The sequence below is a fragment of the Notolepis coatsorum genome, assembly GCF_963971535.1.
Source record: "Notolepis coatsorum genome assembly, chromosome: 17".
In the NCBI taxonomy this organism is placed as follows: Eukaryota; Metazoa; Chordata; class Actinopteri; order Aulopiformes; family Paralepididae; genus Notolepis; species Notolepis coatsorum.
Window position 1 is genome coordinate 105,861,947 of NC_140181.1, and position 25,349 is coordinate 105,887,295.

Sequence of the window (25,349 nt, forward strand, 5' to 3'; positions counted from 1 at the left end):
TTTGCTTTCAGTTTAGCTGGTCGTCCGCAGTAATACACATTGGCCATATTAGGGGGTGGGAAACTGATGGGTGGGGATCGGGCGTTGTGGACAGCGACTCCTACAGGTCGGTTGGTGCGCCTGCGCAGTAGAATCAGGAAGTGTCGGGGGCAGCGTGAGCCTCCCACGCGTTACTCCTCGACACTGAGAGATCGAGCTGTGCAGGTGAAAAGATGCGACTGCTGTTACCTCAAGTACCGGAGGGGACTTGTGCTATGTATGACTTAGTCCACATTGCAGCCGGCTTGTGGGAGGCAAGAAACAGCGTCCGTGACAGGGGAGGGTTGAATTGGATGATACGAAATTGGGATGGGAGAAAATATAGAAAAATGGGAGAAAAAGTGGATAAAAAAAAAGATTTGCACTACATCTCTACCTAATTTGAGCAATTTTGCATTGTTTGCATTTTGTACTTTAGTTTTGTATATTTTGTATAGGGTTTGGTCTTTATTCTTTTTTTTTACTGTATGAAGCACAATCTCAGCATTTCACAGTAATGTACATGTACCTTATATAATGTGACAAATAAAACAAAACTTGACTTGAAACTTGACTACTGCCGCCGCCACCACCACCACAAGTGCTAAGAAAGTCAGTTGAAGACAGAATTAATCATTCGAAGCGGAGTATTACCCATAAAATAATGAACAGTTGCGTTCCAAAGTATTTAAAGGATTATTTTAAACTCGTCAGGGAGACTCATGGCTATGCCACCAGAGCAAGTGGAACAGATATTTCCCCCTGTAGGATTAAGAGTGAGGCTGGGAGAATACCTTTCAGTGTTCAGCAGCTATACGATGGAACCAGCTACCATCTCAGGTAAAAGAAATGGTCACGATTAGGCATTTTAAAAGAGCAGTGAAGGGACGGTTGCCTTGTCGCCCCGACAATTTTAAACTGAAGCAGTTTATTTTGTATACGTGTTGTTTTACATTGTAGTGTAAGAGTTTTATGTATTTTTTTATCTTAAGTGTTTTATGAAATGAAATGTAGTTTTAATCTGTTTTCTGCACCTCGCCGAGACCTACCTGCACCGACTATCGCTGTGACAGACGAGGACCACAATCGAAATAAGTCTCTGACTTTATCGTGTGATAATTCCACAAACAATGCAATGCATGTGATGGTTGTGGCCCAATGGACCTGTCTCAAAACCCTGCCCTCTTTTCTTGATCCTCCAATCACAGCTGTCGCTTACCTCTGACTTCCTCGTACAAACAAAGTTTGTACGAGGAAGTCCGAGGTAAGCGACAGCTGTGATTGGAGGATCAAGAAAAGGGGCAGGGTTTGAGACAGGTCTATTGGGTTTTAAATCCTGTGTGTGTTTTTAACATCCGTTTAAATAAATGCATTCATTCAAAGGCTCCGGTCCTCACCTTGTACTTGCTATTGTAACAATTCTGCCTCATGAACATTGAAAAGGTTTCCATTTTTAGCACAAAATGAGTTCCCTTCTATCACTAACATTATTTTTTTTTTTTTTTTTTTTTTTTTTTTTTTTTTTACTTTGACCAGTCACCTGGTTCTTTTAGCGTTTATCGCTTTTTCTTCGCATTCATACTTGGTCAAGTTCGACCGACAGAAGCAGGCTGAAAGGGTTCAGATGGGGGGGGGGAAAGACACTCTGGGAAAGGCACGGCTGCCGTCCGGGATTCGAACGCGCTCAGCCCCAGATCCGCGCGAGCGCGGTTGTCCACGGCGCTGAAATAGCACTTGCGGTACTTGCGGAGCTCCCCCACTAACATTATTGTTTAAGCATTTTTGGTTGAAATAAAATTCGGTGAATCTTTTACGATTAATTGCGAATCTTTTCATGTTGAGCTATAGATTGTGGATGAATACGCACAGAAAGGTACACCGTGCCAATGTTCATGCTTTATTTGTTTTAAACGAGACGATTTAGAAATGGCCAATGGGGGAAAATACGATGCAATTTTTACGAGGGTGGACCGTCTGGAAAAAACAGCAATGAGGTAACCACTACACACCTCCCCTATTGTGTCGTCTTGTTTCATGTAAAATAAATAAATAAATGTAAAAAAAGAAAGGCCTCGGCCTCCGGTCCTCACCTTGTACTTGCACTCCAGGATCTCCGGCCCGTGGATGTCCACCTCGTAGTAGTCCCCGTCCTCGTTGCTGTCGCGCTCCTTCTCGTTGTCCAGCGCCGACTGCCGCTCCTTGCTGGCCTGGAGCTTGCGGATGGCGCTGAGGTTCTCCGTGAGCCGGTTCACCCTCTCCTGGTGCTCCGACAGCGCCCCGTGGGCCTGCTCCAGCTGCTTCTGGGAGTCCTGCAGCGTGGAGAGCAGGGTGACCTTCTCACGCTCCATCTGAGGAGAGAGAGGGAGGGAGGAGCATTCAGTACATCACATACAGTTATCATTCAAACACATATAATAACTAGGGATGTCCGATATTATCGGCCGACCGATATTATCGGCCGATATCGGCAGTAAAATGTGATATCGGAAAATATCGGTAAAAAATTTTTTTTTTTTTTTTTTTTTTAACCTTTATTTACCCAGGCAAGCAAGTAAGAACCAATTCTTATTTTATTTATTGTCAAAAGTATGCATGTTGGTTTAATTCAACAACTTGTATGTTAATTTTAACTTTTTTAATTATCATATTTTGCACAGATAATGCTTACATTTAGAAAGCCTTTTGAATGCATCCAGTGAAATTATTAGTTACCTGAAATTATTCAGTTTTTTTGGGGGAAACCCTGCATATATCGGTATCGGTTGATATCGGTATCGTATCGGTATCGGAAATTAAGAGTTGGACAATATCGGAATATCGGTATCGGTAAAAAAGCCAATATCGAGCATCCCTAATAATAACAATAATAATAATAATTTATTGCATTTTATATAGCGCTTTTCTAGACACTCAAAGCGCTTTACAATGTAGGGTGTAAATTGCCTCCTTCACCACCACTGATGGCACCTGACCTCGGGCTACGCCAGGCTCAATGGCTGCCCTACACTGGCACCCATCACACTACACCATGGCTCCACATGACTTTGTCTATTTAGCTGCTGTCATTTTATGCTCATTTTAATGCGTAATTTTATGTCTGCACTTTACGCATTGCTCTTGATGTGCCAATTTTGTGCATTTCCACTGCTCTGCTCTGTGAGGAACAAATTGTAAAGCGATTTGGATAAAAGTGCTATATAAATGCATACATTTACTGCTCTGAAGCACTTTGAGCTGTAATTCCTGTATGAAAAGTGCTATACAAATAAAGTGTATTATTATTATTATTATTATTATTATTATTATAGGAAAACATGAAAGGTTTTTCCCGTCCAACCTATCAAAAAGGAAAATGAGAATAATGTTCCATCATCCATTAAACGACTATTTCCGTTTACATTATATGTGATTTAAAGGTGAATCGACACCTGCCGTACATGGCGTATAATAGCGCACAGCTTTGCACACGAGGTCCATTCAGGTAACTTGATATCCATGAAGAAAAGCTACTACTTTTCTATTATCAGCTGTGTGTGTATTATATGTCCACCATGTCGTAATCCACTGGCAGACTTGTGTTGCCAAAGTATGCAAAACCTGGAGAGCAGCCAGCCGGCCCAGCTCCAGAGGACAGGGGCCTAGTGCACACTCACAACCAGGGTGACCTTGAGGAGTCGTCGAGAGATGCACACGCACACACACACACACACGCACACACACACACACACACACACACAGACAGACACACACACACACTACTTCAAGGGCTGGGGGGTATGTAAATAATACACGAGTATCGCCATCGTGCTCTCTCTCATAAATTATGTATAAGTGCAAATGATGTCGAAGGTGCAATTTCAAATACAGGAGATGGTTTTAATCAACATGCACCCTGACAGGTAGAGGAGCTTGTTACTCTCACATTCCACCACGCCGCGATCACATGTATGTATAATCAAAGAAATGTAAAAGGAAAGGCGGCTACGTGGCGTAGTGGGCAAGGCGCTCTCGCCACGAATGACGGAGACGCTGGGCTTGCCTGTTCGAGCCCAGCGGTCTCCACATTGCTTTCAGTTTAGCTGGTCGTCCGTACTAATACACATTGGCCGTATTAGGGGGTGGGAAACTGATGGGTGGGGATCAAGCGTTGTGGACAGCGACTCCTACAGGTCGGTTGGTGCGCCTGCGCAGTAGAATCAGGAAGTGTCGGAGGCAGCGTGAGCCTCCCACGCGTTACTCCTCGCCACTGAGAGATCGAGCTGCGCAGGTGAAAAGATGCAACTGCTGTTACCTCAAGTACCGGAGGGGACTCGTGCTATGTATGACTTAGTCCACATTGCAGCCGGCTTGTAGGAGGCAAGAAACAGCGTTCGTGACAGGGGAGGGTTGAATTGGATGATACGAAATTGGGATGGGAGAAATTATAGAAAATGGGAGAAAAAGTGGATAAAAAAAAAAGAAATGTAAAAGGAATAGGAGAGGCAAACACTGGCGCTAAGCTACGAAGCACAGCCCCCCCCCCCCCCCCCCCTTAACACCCGCTGCCAGATTCATGTCCGGCTTTAAGGCGTGTCCAGAATCTAATGCCGAGAGCGTTAGGCATGTTTTAAAGATGCCTTCCACATAGGCAACGCATCGATCCCAAGGTCGAATCGCATCAAATCGAATCGTGGTCAAGACATTTCACGATGCATTGAATCGTTGGCTGAAGAATCGCAATCGAATCGAAGTGGGGTCAAATATGTACACTCTTATTTTATTTGTATCTACTCTTTCTCCCATTTTCTATTTTTCTCCCATCCCAATTTCGTATCGTCCAATTCTACCCTCCCCTGTCTCGAACGCTGTTAGGCCATGCCTCCCACAAGCCGGCTGCAATGTGGACTACAGTAAGCCTTACATCACGTGTCCCCTCCGGTACTCGAGGAAGCAGCCGTCGCATCTTTTCACCTGTACAGCGTGATCTCTCAGCGGCGGGGGTCTGCTTGGGAGGCACACGCCGCCCCCGTCGCTTCCTGATTCTGCTGCGCAGGCGCACCAACCGACCTGTAGGAGTCGCTGTCCACAACGTCCGATCCCCACCCATCAGCTTCCCACCCCCTAACACTGCCAATTGTGTTAGTATGAACGACCAGCCAAGCTGATAGCAATGCGGAGAGCTGGGCTCGAACCCAGCGTCTCCTGCATTGGTGGTGAGCGCCTTGCCCACTGCACCACCTAGCCGCCCTATGTACACTCTCATTATTGACCTATAGTCCATTCATGCCGAGTGAATCAGTTCCCCCAGCCACATTTGTGTATTAATAACAATTTTGGGGGGGGAATTAACTGATCGAAAATGTATCGAATCGCATCGAATCGTGGTCAAATGAAGAGATTTCATGATGCATTGAATCGTTGCCTGAAGAATCGCCATCGAATCGTTGTGGGGTCAAATATCTACACCCCTACTTCCACTTGTATACAACTGGGACCCCCAGGGCCGGGCTCTGACTGGCACCACGCATCACTCCTCCGTCATGGCGGCCTGTAGGCTGCTGGAGGAGTGGGTGTTAGAGGGGCGACTGGCACCACGCATCACTCCTCCGTCATGGCGGCCTGTAGGCTGCTGGAGGAGTGGCTGTTAGAGGGGCGACTGGCACCACGCATCACTCCTCCGTCATGGCGGCCTGTAGGCTGCTGGAGGAGTGGCTGTTAAAGGGGCGCCTGGCACCACGCATCACTCCTCCGTCATGGCGGCCTGTAGGCCGATCGTTAGTATGGATCGAGGAGGAGCAGGACGACACGGTCTGGTATTGATCGGCGAGCCCCTGGCGGACCGGGGGGACGAGGAGGAGAGGGAGAAGGGCGCGGCTGCTTTCCTCTCTGTCCTGACCCCACTGCTGCTGCCAGGGGCTGGAACAACCTACAGACATCTCTCACACTGGTCACCTTTATGCCTATAAATCAACATTCAAGCACTCTCTGATGAACACTCTCACTGATTCCTGCCACTGTTTCTCAACCCAGTGACATCCCCAACCCCCTGTCTGTCATGGTGCCCCTCTCACTGCTATATTGCTTGTTGTATGTATATATATATATATATATATTTTTTGACCTTCTCTTTCTCCTATTTTTCTCTGATTTTCTCCCCGTCCCAATTAGTCGTTGTGCCAATTCCCCCCCTCCCCTACCTGGCTGCTGTACGCATGTTCTCCTACGAGTCGGTACAAGGAGGGCGTCCCGAGTCGATCGCACGCTTCCTCCTCCGAGACGTGCGCCGACAGCCAGTGACGCTCTTTTCACTTGGGCAGCGAGGACTCTCATTGGTGAAGTGTAACGCGTGGGAGGGCACGCTATCTCCACCAAGTCCTGCCCCCGCTTAGCAAGCGCCGAGACCTGACCTGTAGGCGTCGCTGTCCACAACGCCAGATTCCCCACCCGCCAGCTTCCCCACCCCCTAACACTGCCAATTGTATTAGTGTGAACAGCCAGCCAAGCTGGTAGCAACGCAGTAGAGCTGGGCTCGAACCCAGCGTCTCCTGCGTTGGTGACGAGCGCAATCTCCGCTACGCCACCTGACCGCTCATATATATATGTATTTATATTCTAATAACATATATTGTATGTCGGAAATGCTTAATCCTGAATTCCTTTTTCAGCCCCCCCCCCCACCCCCCCCTTCCTTCAAGAGGCGTTGTCTCTTGCCAGGCCATCATTGTAAATAAGAAAAAAAAACCCGGCAAGGAGGTTCTTCTCGGCACGCCGGCACCGTGTGACCAGACACCGGGGCTCTGAGAGGGGGGGGGGTGGGGTGACCAGACACCGGGGCTCTGAGAGGGGGGGGGGTGGGGTGACCAGACACCGGGGCTCTGAGAGGGGGGGGGGGGGTGGGGTGACCAGACACCGGGGGCTCTGAGAGGGGGGGGGGGTGGGGTGACCCGACACCGGGGCTCTGAGAGGGGGGGGGGGTGGGGTGACCAGACACCGGGGGCTCTGAGAGGGGGGGGGGGTGGGGTGACCAGACACCGGGGGCTCTGAGAGGGGGGGGGGGTGGGGTGACCAGACACCGGGGGCTCTGAGAGCCGGCTGATCCTGAAAGAGCAGCTCGTAGCGGAGAGAGTCCTCAGAGTCACATCATTAATCTGACAACATTGTTAGTGTTTGGCGGAGGAGAGAGAGAGAGAGAGAGAGAGAGAGAGAGAGAGAGAGAGAGAGAGAGAGAGAGAGAGAGAGAGAGAGATATCCTTTAATCCGGCGTTCCCCCCAAAAGCAAAACATTAGCCGCCGCCACACAGGTACCCAGCAGCGCATCATACTAGTACTGGGTCACCGCGGCGACCGGTCAGGGCGTGTGGCCCGGGGCCTCCTGGGGGGCGACGACGACGCTCTGGCAGATGGCGGATCCACCGGTGCCGCCCGCCACCCGTGGAGTGACGGCCCCTCCGGGCCTGGGGGGGGGGGTGTGTCTCCTGGGATTAACTGGGCTCTAACAGGATTTAGATCAGCAGCGGCAGCCGGGTCTGGGAGCTAGCAGCACCACACCACGGACCCACTCACTCACTCCACACATTCCAGCCCTTCACTGGGCTCGTCCTGAGATATGGATCCTCTGCAGCGAATACATTTAGTACGGTTTAAGGAAAATATGATAATCAGTAGATGTTTGTAACTATATATAAACATAATGGCATGTTTTAAACACATGTTGATGAATTATGCAAAGGACCTGATGAAAACATACAGATCTTTGGCAGGATGCTTTATTGCTCCTGGCTCTGCAAACTGCCCCGTTATTGATCTCCTCTTGGCTGGTCGGAGCCAATGACACGTAACACATCACAGTGAGGTGATTTCCTGAAACGACTCCACTATTGAGCAAATATCCTGTGATGAAATACTGATGTGTCGACATCATCAGACCAGCGGCCTGGGAACCAAATACAAACAAGTAATTTACATATTATGGTCTGTTATCGGCTACATTTGGTTTAACCTTTCACTACCACACTACAGAAGGTTAACCCTTTCACTACCACACTACATAAGGTTAACCTTTCACTACCACACTACAGAAGGTTAACCTTTCACTACCACACTACAGAAGGTTAACACTTTCACTACCACACTACAGAAGGTTAACCTTTCACTACCACACTACAGAGGGTTAACCCTTTCACTACCACACTACAGAAGGTTAACCCTTTCACTACCACACTACATAAGGTTAACCTTTCACTACCACACTACAGAAGGTTAACCCTTTCACTACCACACTACAGAAGGTTAACCCTTTCACTACCACACTACAGACGGTTAACCTTCCACTACCACACTACAGAAGGTTAACCTTTCACTACCACACTACAGAGGGTTAACCCTTTCACTACCACACTACATAAGGTTAACCTTTCACTACCACACTACAGAAGGTTAACCCTTTCACTACCACACTACAGAAGGTTAACCTTTCACTACCACACTACAGAAGGTTAACCCTTTCACTACCACACTACAGAAGGTTAACCCTTTCACTACCACACTACAGAAGGTTAACCCTTTCACTACCACACTACAGAAGGTTAACCCTTTCACTACCACACTACAGAAGGTTAACCTTTCACTACCACACTACAGAAGGTTAACCCTTTCACTACCACACTACAGAAGGTTAACCTTTCACTACCACACTACAGAAGGTTAACCTTTCACTACCACACTACAGAAGGTTAACCTTTCACTACCACACTACAGAAGGTTAACCCTTTCACTACCACACTACAGAAGATTAACCTTTCACTACCACACTACAGAAGGTTAACCTTTCACTACCACACTACAGAAGGTTAACCCTTTCACTACCACACTACAGAAGGTTAGGGTTAACAAGGTCACTAAAAGGGAGAACCCCTGTGAAACCCTCACCAGTATCAGCTGCTGTTTGAGCTTCTGGATCTCGGAGATGTTGAGTTCACTGAGCAGGTCGTCCACCAGGCTGGGCGCGGGACGGAACAGCTCGCCCTTCTTCGGCGTGGAGGCGCGGTTGTTGCCGTCGGTGATGGCGGCCATCTTGCTGAAGCCATTCTCGTACCCGTGGAGCGCCTCGTCGTTGTTGGGCTCCGTGCCCGTGCCCGTGTCGTCACCGAACTTCAGACCGTCCAGAGAGATGCTGAGGGGGCTGGAGAGACAGGGGGGGGGGGGGGGGGGGGGTTAGCGTTTTATGTACTGTAATGTATGTATGTTGTGTACCTGTGGTACATGGAGTCTCCTATACTGATATGATATGATATATGATATGATATTTTCATTTGTAATGCACCCCCCAACCAATCTTTACATCGGCCCGGGGGGCGCAGCCCGGGAAAAAAATAATACGAATAAATGGACAGACAGAGAACATAAGAACACCTAAGACACACAACACAATTACTGATGTAGTGCAATGTGTAGTATGTTGTGTACCTGTGGTGTGTAATGTGTAGTATGTTGTGTACCTGTGGTGTGTAATGTGTAGTATGTTGTGTACCTGTGGTGTGTAATGTGTAGTATGTTGTGTACCTGTGGTGTGTAATGTGTAGTATGTTGTGTACCTGTGGTGTGTAATGTGTAGTATGTTGTGTACCTGTGGTGTGTAATGTGTAGTATGTTGTGTACCTGTGGTGTGTAATGTGTAGTATGTTGTGTACCTGTGGTGTGTAGTGTGTTGTATGTTGTGTACCTGTGGTGTGTAATGTGTAGTATGTTGTGTACCTGTGGTGTGTAGTATGTTGTGTACCTGTGGTGTGTAATGTGTAGTATGTTGTGTACCTGTGGTGTGTAATGTGTAGTATGTTGTGTACCTGTGGTGTGTAATGTGTAGTATGTTGTGTACCTGTGGTGTGTAGTGTGTAGTATGTTGTGTACCTGTGGTGTGTAATGTGTAGTATGTTGTGTACCTGTGGTGTGTAATGTGTAGTATGTTGTGTACCTGTGGTGTGTAGTGTGTAGTATGTTGTGTACCTGTGGTGTGTAATGTGTGTGTGTTGTGTACCTGTGGTGTGTAATGTGTAGTATGTTGTGTACCTGTGGTGTGTAATGTGTAGTATGTTGTGTACCTGTGGTGTGTAATGTGTAGTATGTTGTGTACCTGTGGTGTGTAGTGTGTAGTATGTTGTGTACCTGTGGTGTGTAATGTGTAGTATGTTGTGTACCTGTGGTGTGTAGTGTGCAGTATGTTGTGTACCTGTGGTGTGTAATGTGTAGTATGTTGTGTACCTGTGGTGTGTAATGTGTAGTATGTTGTGTACCTGTGGTGTGTAACGTGTAGTGTGTTGTGTACCTGTGGTGTGTAGTGTGTAGTATGTTGTGTACCTGTGGTGTGTAATGTGTAGTATGTTGTGTACCTGTGGTGTGTAGTGTGTAGTATGTTGTGTACCTGTGGTGTGTAATGTGTAGTATGTTGTGTACCTGTGGTGTGTAATGTGTAGTATGTTGTGTACCTGTGGTGTGTAATGTGTAGTATGTTGTGTACCTGTGGTGTGTAATGTGTGTATGTTGTGTACCTGTGGTGTGTAGTGTGTAGTATGTTGTGTACCTGTGGTGTGTAATGTGTGTATGTTGTGTACCTGTGGTGTGTAGTGTGTAGTATGTTGTGTACCTGTGGTGTGTAGTGTGTAGCATGTTGTGTACCTGTGGTGTGTAATGTGTAGTATGTTGTGTACCTGTGGTGTGTAGTGTGTAGTATGTTGTGTACCTGTGGTGTGTAATGTGTGTATGTTGTGTACCTGTGGTGTGTAGTGTGTAGTATGTTGTGTACCTGTGGTGTGTAATGTGTGTATGTTGTGTACCTGTGGTGTGTAGTGTGTAGTATGTTGTGTACCTGTGGTGTGTAATGTGTAGTATGTTGTGTACCTGTGGTGTGTAGTGTGTAGTATGTTGTGTACCTGTGGTGTGTAGTGTGTAGCATGTTGTGTACCTGTGGTGTGTAACGTGTAGTGTGTTGTGTACCTGTGGTGTGTAATGTGTAGTATGTTGTGTACCTGTGGTGTGTAACGTGTAGTATGTTGTGTACCTGTGGTGTGTAACGTGTAGTATGTTGTGTACCTGTGGTGTGTAATGTGTAGTGTGTTGTGTACCTGTGGTGTGTAGTGTGTAGTATGTTGTGTACCTGTGGTGTGTAATGTGTAGTATGTTGTGTACCTGTGGTGTGTAGTATGTTGTGTACCTGTGGTGTGTAATGTGTAGTATGTTGTGTACCTGTGGTGTGTAACGTGTAGTATGTTGTGTACCTGTGGTGTGTAATGTGTAGTATGTTGTGTACCTGTGGTGTGTAGTATGTTGTGTACCTGTGGTGTGTAGTGTGTAGTATGTTGTGTACCTGTGGTGTGTAGTGTGTTGTGTACCTGTGGTGTGTAACGTGTAGTATGTTGTGTACCTGTGGTGTGTAATGTGTAGTATGTTGTGTACCTGTGGTGTGTAACGTGTAGTATGTTGTGTACCTGTGGTGTGTAATGTGTAGTATGTTGTGTACCTGTGGTGTGTAATGTGTAGTGTATTGTGTACCTGTGGTGTGTAATGTGCAGTATGTTGTGTACCTGTGGTGTGTAGTGTGTAGTAGGTTGTGTACCTGTGGTGTGTAACGTGTAGTATGTTGTGTACCTGTGGTGTGTGATGTGTAGTATGTTGTGTACCTGTGGTGTGTAATGTGTAGTATGTTGTGTACCTGTGGTGTGTAATGTGTAGTATGTTGTGTACCTGTGGTGTGTGATGTGTAGTATGTTGTGTACCTGTGGTGTGTAACGTGTAGTATGTTGTGTACCTGTGGTGTGTGATGTGTAGTATGTTGTGTACCTGTGGTGTGTAATGTGTAGTATGTTGTGTACCTGTGGTGTGTAATGTGTAGTATGTTGTGTACCTGTGGTACATGGAGTCCCCTATACTCATGTAGTATGTTGTGTACCTGTGGTGTGTAGTGTGTAGTATGTTGTGTACCTGTGGTGTGTAGTATGTTGTGTACCTGTGGTGTGTAGTGTGTAGTATGTTGTGTACCTGTGGTGTGTAGTATGTTGTGTACCTGTGGTGTGTAGTGTGTAGTATGTTGTGTACCTGTGGTGTGTAACGTGTAGTATGTTGTGTACCTGTGGTGTGTAGTGTGTAGTATGTTGTGTACCTGTGGTGTGTAGTATGTTGTGTACCTGTGGTGTGTAGTGTGCAGTATGTTGTGTACCTGTGGTGTGTAATGTGTAGTGTGTTGTGTACCTGTGGTACATGGAGTCCCCTATACTCATGTAGTGTGTAGTATGTTGTGTACCTGTGGTACATGGAGTCCCCTATACTCATGTAGTGTGTAGTATGTTGTGTACCTGTGGTACATGGAGTCCCCTATACTCATGTAATGTGTAGTACGTTGTGTACCTGTGGTACATGGAGTCCCCTATACTCATGTAGTGCGCCAGCTCCTTCCGCAGGGCGCCCTTCAGCTCGCGCTCCGTCTTGATGGTCTCCAGCGCCTCCCCCAGCTGCCGCTCCGCCATCTCCTTCAGGCGCAGCGCGTCCTCCAGCTGGCTGTGCAGGAACTGGGAGTCCTCCTCCAGCCTGCGGATCTCATGCTTCAGGCCCTCAAACTCCACCTGGGGGGGGGGGGGGGGGGGAGAGGGGAGGGGGGGGGGGGAGAGGGGAGAGAGGGAGGGGGGGGGGAGAGGGAGAGAGGAGGGGGGGGGGAGAGAGGGAGAGAGAGAGAGAGAGAGAGAGGGAGTTACACAGGGAATACACAAAATATGCAGCTCTAATCCAATCAATCAAAGACGGTTCAATCGGATTATTCCACTCCGTGATTTAAACCATTTAATTTCCCTTTTCGCAAATTAGCAATATTAAATTAGACTTTGTGATTTCCTTCTTTATTGGCCAAATAATAAAGGTATAAGCATCTTTAGTTTGCTTCACGTCTTCCGCGTTGAATAAAACAAGCAGCGGTCTCCCTGGAGACGAGGCTCCCGCATGGGGGTGGTGTTGGGAGGGTGGGGGTGGTGTTGGAGGGGGTGGGGGGTGGTGTTGGGAGGGTGGGGGTGGTGTTGGGAGGGTGGGGGTGGTGTTGAGAGGGTGGGGGTGGTGTTGAGAGGGTGGGGGTGGTGTACTCTGTGCCACACCTGCCTCTGCATCTCAAGCTCTTGGGGAGTGATAGCTGGTGGGGGGGGGGGGGGGGGGGGATTATCATACCATTAAACCGGATTACAAAACCATTTAACTGGTTTACAAATCAGACAGTGATTCTCCCTTCAGTCATCTCTTTATTTAGTCAACAACATGTGTTGTTGTTATTGTTGTTTTTTGTTGTTTAATTTTGGACCTGGACAACAGACTGAGATCTAGTGTGTGTATGTGTGTGTGTGATGTGTGTGTGTGACTCCTCCCATGTATGACTCATCCCCCTGTGTGACTCCTCCCCCCTATATGACTCCTCCCCCTGTGTGACTCCTCCCCCTGTGTGACTCCTCCCCCCTCCTCACCTGCTTCTGCAGAGAGATGTTCTCCTCCTCCAGCTCGGTGTGACTCCTCCCCCTGTGTGACTCCTCCCCCTCCCCCTGTGTGACACCTCCCCCTGTGTGGCTCCTCCCCCTCCTCACCTGGGTCTGTTTGAGCAGCGAGACCCGTTTCTGCAGAGAGATGTTCTCCTCCTCCAGCTCGGTGTGACTCCTCCCCTGTGTGACTCCTCCCCCTGTGTGACTCCTCCCCCTCCTCACCTGGGTCTGTTTGAGCAGCGAGACCTGCTTCTGCAGAGAGATGTTCTCCTCCTCCGCTCGGTGTGACTCCTCCCCCCTGTGTGACTCCTCCCCCTGTGTGACTCCTCCCCGGTGTGACTCCTCCCCATGTGTGACTCCTCCCCCTGTGTGACTCCTCCCCCTGTGTGGCTCCTCTCCCTCCTCACCTGGGTCTGTTTGAGCAGCGAGACCCGTTTCTGCCGAGAGATGTTCTCCTCCTCCAGCTTGGTGTGACTCCTCCCCCCTGTGTGACTCCTCCCCCTGTATGACTCCTCCCCCTGTGTGACTCCTCCCCCTGTGTGACTCCTCCCCCTCCTCACCTGGGTCTGTTTGAGCAGCGAGACCTGCTTCTGCAGAGAGATGTTCTCCTCCTCCAGCTCGGTGTAGTCCTGCAGTAGACGGGCCTCCCGGAACTTGTACTCCTTGATGTCGTCACGCAGCCGGGTCCTCTCTAGCTCCACCTCCTGGCTGCTCTGTGGGGCGGGAGAGAGAGAGGGGGGGGGGGGGGGGGGGCATTAGAAAGTGGCATTGGAGGGAAAACCTAGACATCATAAAGTCAATGTACACCAACAACACATGTGCTGTGAGGATTGAGGAAAAACACAGACTTCTTTCCTCAGCGCCGTGGGGTCAGACAGGGGTGCAGTTTGAGTCCAACCCTCTTCAACATATACATCAACGAACTGGCAAAAAACATTGGACCAAGCTGCAGCACCTGGCATCCCCCTAGCAAACACAGAAGTCAAATGCCTACTGTTTGCAGATGACCTGGTGCTGCTGTCTCCAACTAAAGAAGGGCTACAGACGCACCTTGATCATCTGCACAAATTCTCCCAGACATGGGCACTGACGGTACATCTAACCAAAACTAAAGTCATGATATTCCAAGAAAGGCCCAGCCTACAACAACACAAACACAAATTCCAAATGCCATAGAAGAACACACAAAAACTACACCTATCTCGGCCTAAACATCAGTGCTACAGGAACTTCAACCAAGTTGTGAACGACCTGAGAGACAAAGCAAGAAAGGCTTTTTATGCCATCAAAAGGAACATCAAGCTAGACATTCAATTCAAATCTGGCTCAAAATATTATGCACACAAGAAGAGGTGGAAAACCGAGCTCCACTTCTTAACAACCTGCCCACTATACCAAGACATCAGAGACATATACTTCCCAGTTCCCACAAATTGCAAACACCCAAAGAGACTTTGAAAACAGGGAAAATAACTCAAAACTCCCATACCTACTGGGAGAAATACAAGAAGGTGCAAACACAGCAGCAATATTTGTGAGCTGCTGTGACAAGAAAAGGACATCCAACGGAATACAACCAATCATAAAGACTGTCAATCACACAAAGAATTCCTTCTGTAATGTACTGATTTCTTCTGATTCATCCGTTTTGCTTTGTTTTGTTTGTTTTAACACTGGCGTTGGCAATGTAAACGTATGTTTCCATGTCAATAAAGCCCTTTGAATTTAATTTAATTGAGAGGGAGGGGGGGGGAGAGGGAGAGATAGAGAGAGGGAGAGGGGGAGGAAGAGAGAGAAGGGAGAGAGAGAGAAAAACAGAGAGAGAGAGAGAGAGAGAGAGAGAGAGAGAGAGAGAGAGAGAGAGAGAGAGAGAGAGAGACCACACTTAAACAGATGTGTCCTTCAGTTATTGGTGTACAGTTGTGGAATTCTCTCCATAGCTAGCTTAAGGGATGTAATAGTGTTTATCAATTAAAAAAAATGTATAAAAAAAAAATGTAGTCAGTATGCAAATCAAATGTGATCTGAATAGTGAGATCTTTTCTTTTTTTTCTTCTCTTTCTTTTATTCTTTATTCTTTATCATTATTATTAAATTTTTTCTTGTTTAACTGTGGATTGTGTGTTTCTTTTATAATGGTATAAATGATTATTTGTGTAAATTAGGTTGTACGCCGACCATTAAGTAAATACTTGTTAGTTTAGGAATAAGGGCAGGTAACTATAAGATTTATTCTTCTTCCTGCTCCTTTTGTCCATGGAATGACTATTTATGATTGTGTAATGAAGAAACTATGATTGTATGATTCCATGTGGCAAATAAAAACACTGAACTGAACTGAATTGAGAGAGAGAGGGAGATAGAGAGAGAGAGAGATGGAGGGGAGAGAGAGAGGGAGGGAGAGGGGGGAGAGAGAGGGGAGAGAGAAATGATGATGATGATGAATAGTGTATGATGATGAATAGTTTATGATGATGAATAGTTTATTTTCGGTCTTTGTTTACAGATCAATCAAACAAATTGTGTGGACTTTCAAAAAAAAATATATATATATATCACAAATGTACATATTCAAAGTAAGCTCACACACAAAATCCAAACTCAATGACGAAAAAAGGAATAGGCTGAAGCACATGCTTATTTTTGCCTATCCTTTACAATTCTTAAAAACTAAATATACTTTAATATAAGAAAGAAAAACTTAAAATATGCTGCAACGAGATGGAGGGGGAGAGAGAGAGAGGGAGAGGGGAGGGAGAGAGAGGGAGTGAGATAGAGAGAGGGAGTGAGAGAGAGAGGGAGCGAGAGAGAGAGAGAGGGGTGGAGGAAGGAGAAAAGGTTATTAGTGATAAGTATTTTCAATCCTGTTTGAGTGAATGTGGCGGAGAGTGAGACAGTGACGGATTGGACGTGTTTAGTGTTTGTGTCACAGTGAGCCTTTAGTAAATGTTCCTGGATAAGGATGTGTGCCCATCTGGCCTTGAGTGCGTATGTGTGCGTGCGTGCGTGCGCGCGTGCGTGCGTGTGTGCGCGCGCGTGTGTGTGTGTGTGTTTGCAGGTGCCAGGTGTCCCTATGGGGAGTGGGACCACTGCCAGCTTCGATGGTCCCATTAACCCTTTAACTGCCACACTACAGAAGGTTAACCCTTTACTATCACACTACCGACGGGTTAACCTGCTGTCGTGTGGCAGTGAAAGAAAGGGTCAACCTTCTGTGTATTGTCGCAGTGAAAGGGATAACCGTTTGGCAGTGCGGCGGTGAACACCTTGCATAGGGGGACAGAGGGCCAGAGAACAGGGCCACACACACTTCACCGCAATCAATCACTTTGATCAGCTCCACCACAAGAAGCTGATAATCAGACAGAAACCCGAAAGAGCTCCTGAGCCACGACACGTCTGGGTTCTGAACCGGAGCTCGTTGGCGTGTAAAGAGAGAAAATCAGCATGCCGCTAAATATGAATTTTTTTTTCTCAAGTGCACATCTGTGAGCTCGCCGCGCGGCGTGGAATGTTTCCATATCCACGAGGGAATCCACACCAGAGCCGGAGTCACCGGCGTTATGTCAACGTTCCTGTTCCGGCGCCAATTACTGTTATTAGGTGGCATGAGTGGCAACACAGAGGCGTCTGGCTCGTCTGAAGCAGCCAGCTCTGCAGGAAGCAGCTCCATTAATAATATAGAGGAGGAGGAAGGAGGAGGAGGAGGAGGAGGAGGAGGAGGAGAGAGCAGCAGGAGGAGGAGGAGGAAGGAGAAGGAGGAAGAGGAAGAGGAGGAGAGAGCAGCAGCAGCAGGAGGAGGGAGAAGGAGAAGGGGGGAGGGGGGAGAGGAGGGAGGAGGAGGAGGAGGGAGAAGGAGGAAGAGGAAGAGGAGGAGAACAGACAGGTCAGGCGGGAGGATCAGATATGCCCCGCCAAGCAGCCCCCTCCCCCCCTTCATCCTGCCCCCCCCCCACACCAAGCAGCCAGCTTGTATCCTCATAGCCTCTACACCCCCCCCCCCCTTCATCCTGCCCCCCCCCCCACACCAAGCAGCCAGCTTGTATCCTCATAGCCTCTACACCCCCCCCCCTTCATCCTGCCCCCCCCCACACCAAGCAGCCAGCTTGTATCCTCATAGCCTCTACACCCCCCCCCCCCTTCATCCTGCCCCCCCCCCCCCCACACCAAGCAGCCAGCTTGTATCCTCATAGCCTCTACAGCCCCCCCCCTTCATCCTGCCCCCCCCCACACCAAGCAGCCAGCTTGTATCCTCATAGCCTCTACAGCCCCCCCCCCCCCTTCATCCTGCCCCCCCCCACACCAAGCAGCCAGCTTGTATCCTCATAGCCTCTACACCCCCCCCCCTTCATCCTGCCCCCCCCCACACCAAGCAGCCAGCTTGTATCCTCATAGTCTCTACCGCCCCCCTTTTTTTATGTTGCTAAATCACCAATGACAGGGAATGACGTGGGCGTGGCCTGCGCCGCCTGTGTGGAAGCCAGGGGTTGCTGCGCATGTCTAATGAGCGTGGGCGTGGCCTGTGTGGAAGCCAGGGGTTGCTGCGCATGTCTAATGAGCGTGGGCGTGGCCTGTGTGGAAGCCAGGGGTTGCTGCGCATGTCTAATGAGCGTGGGCGTGGCCTGTGTGGAAGCCAGGGGTTGCTGCGCATGTCTAATGAGCGTGGGCGTGGCCTGTGTGGAAGCCAGGGGTTGCTGCGCATGTCTAATGAGCGTGGGCGTGGCCTGTGTGGAAGCCAGGGGTTGCTGCGCATGTCTAATGAGTGTGGGCGTGGCCTGTGTGGAAGCCAGTGCTGGTGCACAGCGGACCTCTAATATACTGCAGTGGATCCCCAGAGAGAACACAGGCATGGAGCTGAAAACCACACAAGCTACAGTCGGACGAATGGGAGAACAGATGGGAGACATACACCTGCTATAATCCTTCTATATACCTACTTATACACCTGCATATAACTCTGTACAATAATGCTGTGTATACTGTATATATGTATATTTATTCTTACCGTACAAACTGTATATATATTCACATCTGTCAGTACAAGTGTACATGCCTGCATATAATCCTTCTACATATATGTAGATGCTATATCTATATCTGTACATATCCCTTACCTACTCTTACCAGTTACACTGCTGGCCAGTATGACTTACTACCATACTGTCTTTATATCTGTATCACTGCACATATTAATATTACAACTCTGTACATACATCTGATTAGCACTATTACTCAGTAGTACTACTAATGTATATCTTCTATACCCAGTTTAATCACCTGTACATTGTATATTACTATTGTACTTTATTGTTACATTTACACCAAACAACTTTTCGTTGTACTGTACTTGTGCTGTATGATGACTAGGGATGGGTACCGAATTCGGTACTTTTGAGGTACCGAACCGAAACACGTCGGTACTACGAGTATCGATTCAAGTGAGAAACTTTATTTTCTTATTTTTTTTTACCTTTTTTCTTTTCATGTCAACGTTCACACGCACAATATATGCTTACCTAGGATTTGACTTGATTCAACAACAAAGCAGTCGAAGCAATGGCAAGCCGAAAACGGTCGGAATTGTAGTTTTAATTGAAGCTTGGATTTTTTTTTTTACGACTGAGGTAGGTAAATAAAATTTTTTGAGACTAAAGTACAGAAAAAAGGTACCGTTGATTCACAGGTACCGGTACCGTATCGGTTCAAATGTGAAAGGTACCCATCCCTAATGATGACGATACATTTTAATCTAATCTGAACTAAACAAATGGCCGAAATTTAGGCAACTGAGCTGGCTCTCCCCACAAGCTATAACACAGAACTGTCCTCACAAAACAAAACAGCGAAGTGCGGTAAAAAAAAGAAAAAAAATTATCCACTTTTTCTCCTTATTTTCTATTTTTCTCCCATCCCAATTTCGTGTATCCAATTCTCCCCTCCCCTGTCTTGAACGTTGCTTGACTATGACCCCCCACTGGTCGGTTGTAGTGAGGATAGAAGCCTTGCATCACGTGTTCCCTCCGGCACACGAGGAGGCAGCCTGTCACATCTTTTCACCTGCCAGCGCGGACTCTCATTGGCGAGGTGTAATGTGTGGGAGGCTCACACTACCCCCGCCACTTCCTGTCTCTGCTGTGCAGGCGTCTCCCAACCAACCTGTAGGGGTCGCTGTCCACAACGTCCAGATTACCACCCATCGACTTCCACCCGCTGACTCTGCCAAATGAGCCAGTACGACGGCCGGCCCAAGCCGAAGGCAATGCTGAGACTGGGATTCGATACCGGAGTCTCTTGCATTGGTGACGAGCGCAATCTCCGCTACGCCACCCAGCCACTCGAGAGCCACCAGAGCCTCCTCCAAACTGATTAGAATGCAAACCTAGGTTTTGACCTTTCAGACGGCTTTCACTAAGAGCTCTCTGTCCTATACCAGCGTATACCATTATTGAGATCCCCTGGAACTGTGTGTGTGTGCGTGTGTGTGTGTGTGTGTGGGTGTGTGTGTGTGTGTGTGTGGGTGTGGTTGTGTGTGTGTGTGTGTGTGTGTGTGTGGGGGGGCTTCTTCTCTTGCCTGAACTGCATAATGCACTTTACAATGCATCACTGTGCCTCACTGCATCACTGAGCACAGGGTGACAGTTACCATCTTCCTGGACTTTTACTCTTAAAACAACATTGTTCAATATTACACTTACTGTAGATTTCTGTATATTTTTTTTTACTGTATATATTTTATATTAGAATGTATATACATAACATAGGAAATGTAAATCCCAGACCGTATTTTATTATTATTATCATTTTATTCTTAGGCTTATTTTATTCTTTATTCTTAGGGTCGATTTGCCTTTCCCTCGGGATGATGAAAGTATTTCTATTCTATTCTATAAACTCACAAGGGGTGAGGGGGGGGGCTATAGTGGCCGTGTGCGTGCCTGTCGTCGTAAATTGTGAATAACATTTACTCAGGCAAGTGATTGAGACCTCCCCTGAGGTGTTTGTGACAAGTGTGCCCCTGTGTGTGTGTGCGTGTGCGTGTGCGTGTGTGTGTGTGTGTGTGTGTGTGTGTGTGTGTGGGTGGCAGAGACGATGTTGGGGGGTCTGATTTGATTGATGTTTGACGTTAAAACCCTTACGAGACCCAGTGGGACGCCTTTCACCCCCCGCCTGTTGTCTCCCGAGGGCTGGACCAGCTGGCTCCTCCAGACCCGGGCCAGACCTGGTCCAGACCCCTCACACACGGACAGACAGGACAACTGTCTGGGGGGGGGGGGGGGGGGGCGTCACATATAGGCTCTATTGCGATTGGCCGAGACATTGCACAAGCCGTAGCTGAAGTTAATAACATTATTTTGGTCAGTGTGAGAAAGATTTTATTTTGTAAACGTCGCTGGTACATTGAATACTGTCGGGAGAACCGGGTGCATCACATTGTGACAGGTGTTGTACACTTCTTTTCTATCGGGTCGCCTAAAAAGACTCAAGACTGCGCTTTTTGGCACAATAATTAGTTCTCAGCAATGATGAGCAATTAAAAGAGTCAGTGAGGCCCGTCCTTTGCTCTAGACCATCGAGATTTGTGTAATTGACTGCACACAACAAATATCCCCCCATAGCTATGTCCACCATAGCTTTCTGTGTCTCTAAAGGACAGGGAAGCACTAGTGTCTCTATATAGGGAGGTGTAGTGGTTACTTCCTGGTCTATAGGGAGGTGTAGTGGTTACTTCCTGGTCTATAGGGAGGTGTAGTGGTTACTTCCTGGTCTATAGGGAGGTGTAGTGGTTACTTCCTGGTCTATAGGTAGGTGTAGTGGTTACTTCCTGGTCTATAGGGAGGTGTAGTGGTTACTTCCTGGTCTATAGGGAGGTGTAGTGGTTACTTCCTGGTCTATAGGGAGGTGTAGTGGTTACTTCCTGGTCTATAGGGAGGTGTAGTGGTTACTTCCTGGTCTATAGGTAGGTGTAGTGGTTACTTCCTGGTCTATAGGGAGGTGTAGTGGTTACTTCCTGGTCTATAGGGAGGTGTAGTGGTTACTTCCTGGTCTATAGGGAGGTGTAGTGGTTACTTCCTGGTCTATAGGGAGGTGTAGTGGTTACTTCCTGGTCTATAGGGAGGTGTAGTGGTTACTTCCTGGTCTATAGGGAGGTGTAGTGGTTACTTCCTGGTCTATAGGGAGGTGTAGTGGTTACGTCATTGTTGTTTCCGGCGCGGTCCACCTCGCTTGAAATTGCAATGTATTTCCAATGGACACATTTCTAAATCGTCTTGTTTAAAACAAATAAAGCATGAACGTTGGCATGGTGTACCTTTCTGTGTGTATTCACACACAATCTATAGCTCAACATCAAACAATTCGCAATTAATCGTAAAATAATTACGTATATAATTTTATTTCAACCAAAACTGCTTAAACAATAATGTTAGTGATAGAAGGGAACTCCTTTTGTGCGAAAATGGAAAGCTTGCCAATGTTCATGGGGCAGAATTATTACAATAGCCGGTAATACATTTTCCCAATGATAAATCCCTATATGGGTGTGGACCCAGATTCGGCTCAAACAAGGGACTAAACCCGTTTCGCAATTATGCCACATCAATGTGGAACGCCATACCCAAAGCTGTAAAGGAATGTGAATCCCTACCCACATTCAAAACTGCTCTTAAAGAGCACCTACGGGAGGCTGCAATTCTAAACTGGCCACCGTAAATGCCCAAAACCCCCCCACCACCTCCTAATAGACAGTCTCCTCCCCACCGCATGTATATATTCCCTCCCCGCCGTATGTATATTTCTCTCCCACCCACCCACCCACCCCCTCCAAATGTACAGTCCCCTCCCCATCATATGTATATACTCTGTCAGGATCTACGAGTAACAGTACTGTATATTTGAATACCGTTTATGTCACAAATGTATCAGTACTAAATACCTATATGTCCCTATGCCATAAATGTCATGTATGTTGTGCATGTCATAAATGTCTATATGAATTGAAAATGGGGGACCCTGATGGAAACAAGACAAACGTCTTTTTCAGGTCTGCATCCCCTTAACAATTGTGTGTATATTGAGCCGTACTGTATTGTACCCATTCTGCAATCTGTTAAATAAAGTTTTCATTCATTCATTCATTCATTCATTCAGACCTTGCGGGAAACTAAAGCGACGTCAGACCACACCTCCCTATAGAGGACATGGAAGCACTAGTGTCTTCATAGAGGACATGGAGGTAGAGGACATGGACGCACTGACTCAGTATGTGGGGGTTAGAACGCCTGCCAACAACTTATGCTGATTCAGACTCACCCAGTAGCCTACTGTGTGCGGTTATGAATGACGGACATTCAACTGCAAACTTGCAAAGCTCCTCTTTTCACTAGTAAAAAGTGCTTTCGACAGCATTCCAGGGTTTTAACCAACTCACGTCTCAGTAAAGCCTTGAGTTATTTCTCAATGTGTTCTGAGCATCTAGAGCTAACAGCACTGCTATAGAAAACCACTACTCTATAGAGAGGTGCAGTCTGACGTCACTTTGGTACCGCCCGCGAGTCCACCCGTATGGGGATTTATCATGGGAAAATGGATTATCGGCTATTGTAACAATTCTGCCTCATGAACATTGGAAAGCTTTCCACTTTTGCACAAAATGAGTTCTTCTATCACTAGAATAGAATATACTTTTAATTGTCATTGCACAGTATACAACGAAATTTCAGGGGACCGTAGTACAATATATACATGTCATACATGAAACACATAACACATATAACACTGTACATAACAGAATATTTTAAATAATAAAGTGCATGATGAGTGGTAACAGTGATTATCAAGTCCAGGTAAGTGCATGGTGCACGTGAGGGGACAGTCTGACTGCTTGGGGAAAAAGCTGAAAGAGGTGTTTATGCATTTTTGGTTGAAATACAATTTGGCGCTTTTTTTTTTTTTACGATTAATTGCGAATATTTTCATGTTGAGCTATAGATTGTGGATGAATACGCACAGAAAGGTACACCATGCAAATGTTCATGCTTTATTTGTTTTAACGAGACGATTTAGAATGGGCAATGGGGAAATACATTGCGTTTTCAAGATGGTGGACCGGCCGGGCGGCTGGGTGGCGCAGCGGACATTGCGCTCGTCACCAACGCAGGAGACACCGGGTTCGACTCCGGCTGTCTGCGTCGCCTCCGGCTTGGGCCAGCCGTCATACTAACTCAATTGGCAGAGTTGGCGGGTGGAAGTCGATGGGTGGAAAATCTGGACGTTGTGTGGACAGCGACTCCTACAGGTCAGTTGGGGACGCCTGCACAGCAGAGACAGGAAATGGCCGCGGGGGTAGTGTGAGCCTCCCACACGTTACACCTCGCCAATGAGAGTCCGCGCTGGCAGTGAAAAGATGCGACAGGCTGTGTATCGAGGGGACATGTGATGCACGGCTTCTATCCTCCCTACAACCGACCAGTGGGAGACTAGTCGAGCAACGTTCAAGACAGGGGAGGGAAGAATTGGCACAATGGAATGGGATGGGAGAAAATAGAAAAGGAGAAAAGTGGATAAAAAAAAAAAAAAAGATGGTGGACCGGCCGGAACAACAATGACGTAACACTACACCTCCCTATAGAGAGTCTCTGTGGCAGCAGGGTTATACAGTTCAACACAGCTGCAGATTAGGTGTGTCTTAATACTTTGGTAAGACTCAAATCCACTCTCAATAACTCCAGTGGAGAGACAGCTTGTATTTCTATAAAAAATTATCCACATTTGCTACCTTTTTCTCTCTCTCTCTCCCATCACCGTCCCTAGAAAGTACTGCAGACTCACAGATGGCACAGGACCGGATTACCGATACAACAGCGCTGCTAGACTCAATATCTCTCTCTTCGTCGCAGTGTGTTTTCTCTCTCTCTCTCCGCTCTCTCCCTCTGTGCCTTTTTGCGCTCACACTCCCTCGTTCCACTGACCTCCATTCCACTCTCCCCATCTAGCTAGCACTTTCCGTCCGTCTCTCTCTTCCTCTATCCCTTTCTCTACCCCCCCCCCCCATCTCTCTCCCTCTCTCAAAGTGTGTCGTCTCATTGCTTTTTAGTGGCCCTTCACGGTTGAATTCCTCCAAGGCGTCAAACCTCTATAGCTGCCGTCGGATTATATCCGTCTATCGGAATCTATCAGAATGTCAAGAGAGGATGGAGATCATTGTCGGGATCTGTCCATAAATCTCTATAGTGACAGAGTGCTGCAGAGAGAGGGAGAGAGAGAGAGAGAGATACAGAGATAGAGAGAGAGAGAGAGAGAGAGACAGACAGACAGACAGACAGACAGACAGACAGACAGACAGACAGACAGACAGACAGACAGACAGACAGACAGACAGACAGACAGACAGACAGACAGGAACACGACGGACAGTGCGGCTTTGCCAGCGTGTCGCGAGCGTCACGTTAGCCCGTGTTTAAACCTGACGCAGGCGGGCCACAGCCCAGGAGTACCATGAGGAGACAGAGGAGAGAGAGGAGAGAGAGGAGACAGAGGAGAGAGAGGAGACAGAGGAGAGAGAGGAGAGAGAGGAGACATATGAGAGAGAGGAGACATATGAGAGAGAGGGGAGACATAGGAGAGAGAGGAGACAGAGGAGACAGAGGAGAGAGAGGAAAGAGAGGAGAGAGAGGAGAGAGAGGAGACATATGAGAGAGAGGGGAGACATAGGAGAGAGGGGAGACATAGGAGAGAGAGGAGACAGAGGAGACAGAGGAGAGAGAGGGGAGAGACAGGAGAGACAGAGGAGACAGAGGAGAGAGAGGAGAGAGGAGAGACAGATGAGAGAGAGGAGAGAGAAAAGAGAGGAGA

The 25,349-nt window shown here is 47.6% G+C and overlaps 1 protein-coding gene across 1 annotated transcript in view; it reads right to left on the bottom strand.

The window, feature by feature from the left end:
- Positions 1-25,349, bottom strand: part of LOC311243927 (BICD cargo adaptor 2) — a 104,449-nt gene that overhangs the window by 7,168 nt on the left and 71,932 nt on the right. Inside the window, exons 3-6 of the mRNA XM_084333328.1 lie at positions 14,060-14,212; positions 12,394-12,608; positions 8,926-9,178; positions 2,109-2,366 (exon numbers count right to left, since the gene is read on the bottom strand). Coding sequence (XP_084189454.1) covers positions 2,109-2,366; positions 8,926-9,178; positions 12,394-12,608; positions 14,060-14,212 — 879 coding nt within the window. The remainder of the gene's footprint in view (positions 1-2,108; positions 2,367-8,925; positions 9,179-12,393; positions 12,609-14,059; positions 14,213-25,349) is intronic.